This window comes from Juglans regia, chromosome 10 (genome assembly GCF_001411555.2).
Source record: "Juglans regia cultivar Chandler chromosome 10, Walnut 2.0, whole genome shotgun sequence".
NCBI classification, from domain to species: domain Eukaryota; kingdom Viridiplantae; phylum Streptophyta; class Magnoliopsida; order Fagales; family Juglandaceae; genus Juglans; species Juglans regia.
In genome coordinates this window covers 31,799,885-31,807,220 of record NC_049910.1, presented here as the reverse complement: position 1 = coordinate 31,807,220, position 7,336 = coordinate 31,799,885, and the positions used below count along the sequence as shown (strand labels likewise).

Here is a 7,336-nt window from a genome sequence, read left to right as displayed (position 1 = left end):
AGCAGCTCATGCTCAAGAGACGAGGCCTATACTTGTCGAGCGTCCAGTCATTTTGTCTGACTTCTTCGATCTTTCATGGGAGGGACGAAGCATACAGTCCATCTTCATCGAGCGAAGATGGATACCGATCTGTGAGCAACGGGGGACTATATATCCAGAAATAGTTGGTGAGTTCTACCGTGCCATGGGAGAACTTAGCGCTGATGTTTTTTTCTACACCCTATCGGTCAGGGGAGTGACTATTAATTTCTCTCCCCGCATTATTGCTGAGTTCCTTGACATCCCAAGCTTGGTTGACGCATATCCTGCAGCAGTTACACGGGGACCAGCGGCGCATCATTTGATTCTGACACACCGGCCGCATCCTCTACGCTAACCCCGAATGCAAATTCGGATGCTAGTTCAGATGGTAGTGAGGATGAAGATCTACATGATAATGGTCTCACAAACGATTATCGTGGCTATAATATCGATCTGAAAAAACACAAGACTGATTTTGGGATCGATCGAACCAGATTTTTGCTGCATATAGCACGGGGGGATCCCATTGATCTGGTATTGTATTTATTCCTTCGCATTCGATCGGAGTCACGCTTTTCTAGTAGAGGTAGTCTACTATTTGCACTGTTGATATCTAACCTTCTACTCCGATCCGGGGTTACAGTGTTGGCCACTGAGGGGAGGTCGCCACAGATGGGGCCCTTTAACAAGATCACATTCAGCAAGAGCAATGGGCACTTGCGGAAGACTGCACCAGAACAACCTAGTGATCCTCCCATAGATCCAACTTCTAGTAGTGCTACTACTGTTGAGAAACAGACTCCTGGGGCTATTTGGATCAGGTACGAGCTTTGTTTGTGGAGTTCGTTGAGCCCATCGTGGAGAAGCTTAGGGATCTGGAATGATCTATTAAAATGTTGCAAGATGATGTTGATCTACTAAGGACCCAATGATCGTTTTAATTATTATTTTACTTTTTTATGTTGTATTGAATATTATATATTTGAGATGTAATTAATATATGGTTTTTATTTTTTGTGTTTACTACTTTGTTTATTTTTTTCATTTTACTTGTCGTTCATGATAATATAAAAAATGATACTATTTTTAAAGTTATATTTATATAAATTTAACATAAAAGAAATCACTATAAAGTTTTGAAGTTAATTACATAAAATTCATTTATGAATTTATAAATATTTTAACTGCAAATCATAATATAATATATATATATATACATTTTTATATTTTGAAAATGATAACAAATTAATGGAAAAAATATTTATTACTTTAATGGAAAAAATATATGCACAAATCCATACTAATAAAAAAATTAATTTAAAAAGTGTCTCGAACGGTTATTAACTTTTCTCGAGAAAAATAAATTAATTTTCTGCCAATATTATTATTCGAACAGATTATATACGGTTCAAATGGACATTAATTCTATGTTCGAATCTATTTTGTTCCATTTGAACGGTTTTCCTTTTTTGAGACGATTTTGTTCGTCACAAAATATCTTGTTCGAATGGATATTTTGCCATTCGAACGAATTTAGTAGCTCAGGCATTTTTTGAGACAAAAATGACTTTTAGGGACAAAATTTAATTCGTTCCTAACAAATTTCATCCCTAAAAGTCAAATTTCTTTTAGTGACTTATAATCATAACGGGGAGAGATTATGACATAATCAAATTGAGAAATTAAAGACATGTCAATAGAAACGTAAAAAAAACATAAAAGTGACTATGAAATCATCAAATAAAATTATCTAAATGAATTGATCTATTTTAAGTGAAATTGAGTGACAGATGAATATAATTAAGTAAAACAAGTTATGTAATAAATGTGTTAGGCTGATCGATAAGTCACTTAGAGATCATAAGATTTTGGGACACGATCGATAAATCATCTTATTATTCAAACATCTGGTTCTAGGGTTTATATATCTTTGATCTCGCTAGAGACTCTCTGTCAGAATATTATATAGTTTGGGGCCTGAAAACTTGGCTGCAAATCACGCCAAACATTTTCAAGACGTCCATATATATAACATACTTATACTACAACAAATATTGCGGCGAACAAATATCGCCACAATAAATCTTTTTCCTCTGTAAAAACATATTTTTTCCACAAAGTTTTACTTCCCGACAGAATTTTGTGAGAAAAGGCATGTTTTATTTTTCACAAATAGTTTTCGTGTGATTCGGTAATTATTTGCCACCACCGTGTGATTAGGGAAAAAAATTCATGGTAAAAACCCATAATTCTTGTAGTGAATTAGAACAATATTGGTTGACCATGATCTGCATTTCATCCCCAACGCCCACTGCTTTTGATTGAGCAGTGCCATCAATGGGTGACTGGAGTAGCAACATGTCGTTGTAAAAAGTACGTGTAGATCTCTCTCTCTATATATATGATTTGAACCTGTGGGGTAAAGTATATGTGTACATAGGAGGATGTTATTGGTTGGTTTGATGATTAAGTTTATAAGGTTTGATCGAGGATGTGCATGGGTCATGAATTCGGGTAATTATAGGCAGGATGCTAAGATATTTTATCTCTCTACTTACTCCTGAATGATGTTGAAATGTGATGAGAAATTTATAAATAATAATAAAATAATTTATGTTATGATATTTTATAAATTTTTAAAAAATAAAAAAAAAGTTGAATAAAATTATTTAGATTATTTTAATGTTTAATTATTTATTTTTTATAAAGTGAAAATATTAATGTTAAAATATAATTTTTATTTTAAAATTTGAAAAAATTGAATTATTTTTTATATTTATTTAAAAATTTAAAAAAATTGTAATGATTAGAAAATAATTAAATGAAAAATTTGAAAATTTAAAATTAAAGAATAATTATATTTAAATAATATTTAGATATTGAGATTTATAAGAACGTATAAAGATCCAAGCGGGCAGTAATTACAGCTTTTCATTTGGTGGGACTCTTTGTAGACTCGTCTCGCACATTCCGTAGATGCCCTAATCAAAGGTACATGTAAAGAACTCTAATCTTTGGTCCCACACCTCCCTTCTTTGTCCTTTTCTGCACAGAAAACTAACAAAAAAGAAAACCTAACCAAGAGCCACCGATATATCTACCCCCAAGCCCACTATACTACTGCCACAATAAAATAACCTCTCTTGTTCTCTCATTCCAGCTCTCTAAGCAAATTAAAGCTCTTCCTCTTCATGCTCCGCAGCTGATCTGGCTCTCCATTTTCAGCTCCACTAAACATAACCAAAAGATCAAGCCCACATTTCCTAAAAGTGTCTGAAACCCTCCTGATGATCCGTATTTCCAGAAATCCAGGACTTCCCAATATGTTCTGTCCAAAATCTCACCTAATACTCACTCAAAGAGAGCGCCAGAGTTCCCGAGCTCTATTCCATTAGTTGAGTCTCTGTCATAATCACGTATCGATATCATCCTCCGTTTTCTTCTTTTGCATGAACGTCGACCCATGGCACTCTGAAGCCAAGTGATCAGTTTAAATCTTATTGCAACTCTTTCCCTTTGGCTTTTCTCACCAGCTAGCTGTTTATGGACTACTTGAAAGAATTGGGAGGCAAGCGAATCCATGACCATCTCGACCAAAAGACGGCGAAGCCAAGGTATAAGTGGGTGCCAGGGCCTGTCATAGTTGGGGCTGGCCCTTCAGGTTTAGCTGCAGCAGCTTGTCTCAAACAAAGAGGTATTCCAAGCTTAATTCTCGAAAGAGCTGCTTGCCTAGCTTCCTTATGGCAGCAAAAGACCTATGACCGTCTCCGTCTTCACCTTCCAAAGAAATTCTGTGAGCTCCCCTTCATGCCATTCCCCAAGAATTTCCCTACGTACCCAACTAAACAACAGTTTGTGGCATATTTAATGGCCTACGCAGACCGTTTTGAGATAAAACCTGTATTCAACGAAACAGTGGTGAGTGCAAAGTTTGATCAAGTTGGAGCTTTCTGGAGGGTTAAGACAAAGAGCTTGAAAAATGAAGAAGCAGAGTACGCGAGCAAATGGCTGATAGTTGCAACTGGAGAGAATGCAGAGAATGTTGTGCCAGAAATTGAGGGAATGAATGAATTTTGTGGAACTATGATCCACACAAGTGCGTACAAGAGCGGGGATATGTTTAGTGGAAAGAGTGTTTTGGTGGTTGGATGCGGGAACTCAGGCATGGAGGTCTGCTTCGATCTCTGCAACTATAATGCTCGCCCTTCCCTAGTGGTTAGAGATTCGGTGAGCATATTTAAATTCTTATCAAACTAAACTCAGACTATTATATTTGATAAACAGGCAGCTGATCAGTTTATCATGAGCAAGTTGTTCTTGCTTCACAGCATCAAAATTAGCTGAAATGAAACCATTAAATTAAGAAGTTTGAAATCTTCCGACACAAGAAATATTACATTTCAAACCTCTGCTAAACAGCAATATATAGCTTTGTGAAGTTTATTCAAACATTTCCCGAAGCGGTTCTTCTCATTGCTTTATAAGTATGGGCGGAAATGATATAACTTTAATATTGATTTATGGCAGTTAATAATTTCCTGTTTTTCTTTGTGCTCGACGATTTTTTACTGTTGTGGTGTTGACTTAATCTGGACTTTTATTTTTCTATTCTGGCGAGGGTTTTACTCAAAAGAAAACGGAAGTCTGTAAACAGTAAAAGCCATGGAAAAAAAAAAATCGAGTCTGTCCATAAAGAACTTTTCATCAGGAGAAGAGGTCATCATTTTCTAACTTTCTTGCTACTTGTTGGCATGCGCAACAATGGCCAGCAGAACAAAATCTTATGTCATATAGCCTAATATTGTACCTTTTTTATATAAAATTGTTACTACAAAATTAAAAAAAAAAAAACTCCGAAGTTAGTGTCAATTTTGCAGATTTTTAGGTATGGAAAAATGACATGGAAGTCATGCCCTAGAAGAGGCACAAATGATTAACACGAGCTATCGGGACTGATCATCAGAGGTCCCATGCAACATCTTTAGCCCTTTAATTTCTATTATTTTAACCACATGATCTTTTTCCTAAAATTATGTTGCAGGTGCATGTCTTGCCCCAGGAGATGCTGGGAAGATCAACTTTTGGATTGTCCATGTGGCTGCTCAAGTGGCTCCCCATGCCCCTCGTGGATCAATTCTTACTTCTGATGTCACGCATGATGCTTGGGGACACCGCTCAATTTGGTCTAAATCGCCCAAAGCTTGGTCCTCTTGAGCTCAAGAACAAGTCTGGCAAGACGCCCGTGTTAGATGTTGGAACACTCGCCAAGATCAAGACAGGGAACATCAAGGTTCATTGAGAGTGTGTGTGTGTGTGTGTGTAACTCTTAGTCCTTAAATAATCAGACATTTTTTACAACTTTGAAACACATTGTTTTGTAACATGATCAAACATGTCACCTTGATAACTAGAAGCCTAGCTAACTTTCACCCCCACATCGTGGATATAGGTATACAACGCAATAAAGCGACTAACGCACCATGCTGTGGAGTTCGCTGATGGGAAAGTAGAAAAGTTCGATGCTATCATTTTGGCCACGGGATACAAAAGTAATGTCCCATCTTGGTTAAAGGTAGGAGCATGTGCTTATATAATTTATGTATATACAATCTCAAGCATGTGTTCATTCACGAGTAAAGGAAATTGTAAGAAGTTGAAATTTTGTTGTCATCAGGAGAGTGACATGTTCTCCGAGAAAGATGGGTTGCCTCGGGAACCATTCCCGAAAGGATGGAAAGGCGGATGCGGGCTGTACGCTGTGGGATTCACCAAACGTGGCCTGCTAGGCACGTCTGCCGATGCCAGGAAGATTGCAGAAGATATAGACTTTAGAGCACAGCTGGAAAGCTGAGCCACATCCAATTATATGGCTTTCATTTGCTCGTGCACTATACTACCACGACATGAATTATAAGCTGATAAAAATGACTACAGATCGATGCAATCAACCGTGTATAATCTTCTTCAATGGAGCCATGAACAAGATGATTGTGCCATGAAATTAAAGCTGCCCCATTTGTTTAGAGGAAAGCATGCAGGGAAAGAACAGCTAGAAAAAGTACTAGCATCGATAAGGATAAAAACATTCAAATTGCGTGCACTCGATCGACCTAGCTAGCTAGGTAAACATATAGGGTAAGAAGTTTGGAGGATTGGAGTGCTGAGGGAAATTTTCATTTCTTGTGTAATCTGTGTTAATATCACTGCTGGGGGATGTGATTAGAAACATTAAAAATTTAGAAAGGTTAAAATTAAGAACCAAAAGAGTAGTTTAGGATATTTTACCCTTATATGTGTGTGTGTGTTTTTACTGGCCGTGGCATGGTAGCAGTACTGGTGATCGTACGTGCATGTAGTATTATTGTAATCACTGTACATTGCAACATTAATAATGATGTTTCCATGATTTTGACTTTGTTTTATTGTCTCTATCTCTCCGAGGAATTATGATTGATCATCCTTAATTATAGTGACTCTCAGGATCAGTAGAGAGTCCCAGATATACATATAATACAAGCTAGGACAGGAGTAGCTAGCCAGGGACCATTACATATATCTTATCAAATTGAACAGACATTCAAAAACTTAAATGGGTTAGGTTTGGATAGTGAATTGAGATAAGATGAGTTGAAATAAAAGTTGAAAGTTGAATAAAATAATATTGTTATAATATTATTTTTTAATATTATTATTGTTTTAAGATTTGAAAAAGTTGAATGGTTTATTATATTTTATATAAGAATTTATGAAAGTTATTATAATGATATATATTGATGGGATGAGATTAGATGAGATGTGTTGAGAGAACAAAACTTGGATTGGCATTGAGTCTATAGCTAGCCAGGTTTGACCATTAATATGAGCGTTCTAGAGACCATTACATGATCATGTCTTAGACTGTGGAAAACCAAAAGAAGGCATTCAAAATTAAGTAAATTATAAAAAACGTGATTAAGATCAGAAGGTTCCTTTAGATGCCTTGTAAAAGGTCCCATGCATGAATTAACTAGATGAAGTAGCCCTAGCTCGCTCTCTCTCTCTCTCTCTCTCTCTCTCTCTCTCTCTCTCTCTCTCTCTCTCTCTCTCTATATATATATATATATATTTGTAGATCACTAGCTTTTCGATATGATATACATCAATATATCTTTATTCTTATTGTATTATATCACTATGCTATCTATTTGTAGATCACTAGCTTTTCGATATGATATACATCAATATAATCTTTATTCTTATTGTATTATATCACTATGCTATCTTTTCTGTTCATATATATATATATATATCAGCATCAATATATAACTCGGAGTTT

General features: G+C 35.9%; 1 protein-coding gene across 1 annotated transcript; it reads left to right on the top strand.

Moving 5' to 3' along the window:
* The first annotated feature begins 3,164 nt into the window (after positions 1-3,164).
* LOC109020811 (indole-3-pyruvate monooxygenase YUCCA2-like) lies at positions 3,165-6,430 on the top strand. Its single transcript, XM_019003329.2, has 4 exons — positions 3,165-4,248; positions 5,063-5,311; positions 5,471-5,593; positions 5,696-6,430. Exons 1-4 carry the CDS (start codon positions 3,565-3,567, stop codon positions 5,870-5,872), a joined length of 1,233 nt encoding a protein of 410 aa, XP_018858874.1. The 5' UTR covers positions 3,165-3,564; the 3' UTR covers positions 5,873-6,430.
* Positions 6,431-7,336: the final 906 nt, after the last annotated feature.

What these genes read in the sequence shown, in the direction of transcription:
- LOC109020811 (XM_019003329.2), top strand. Translation starts at nt 3,565, where the DNA reads ATGGACTACTTGAAAGAATTGGGAGGCAAGCGAATCCATGACCATCTC. An exon ending in CCCTAGTGGTTAGAGATTCG is followed by an intron (nt 4,249 to 5,062) that starts GTGAGCATATTT and finishes ATTATGTTGCAG; the next exon opens with GTGCATGTCTTGCCCCAGGA. An exon ending in ATGTCCCATCTTGGTTAAAG is followed by an intron (nt 5,594 to 5,695) that starts GTAGGAGCATGT and finishes TGTTGTCATCAG; the next exon opens with GAGAGTGACATGTTCTCCGA.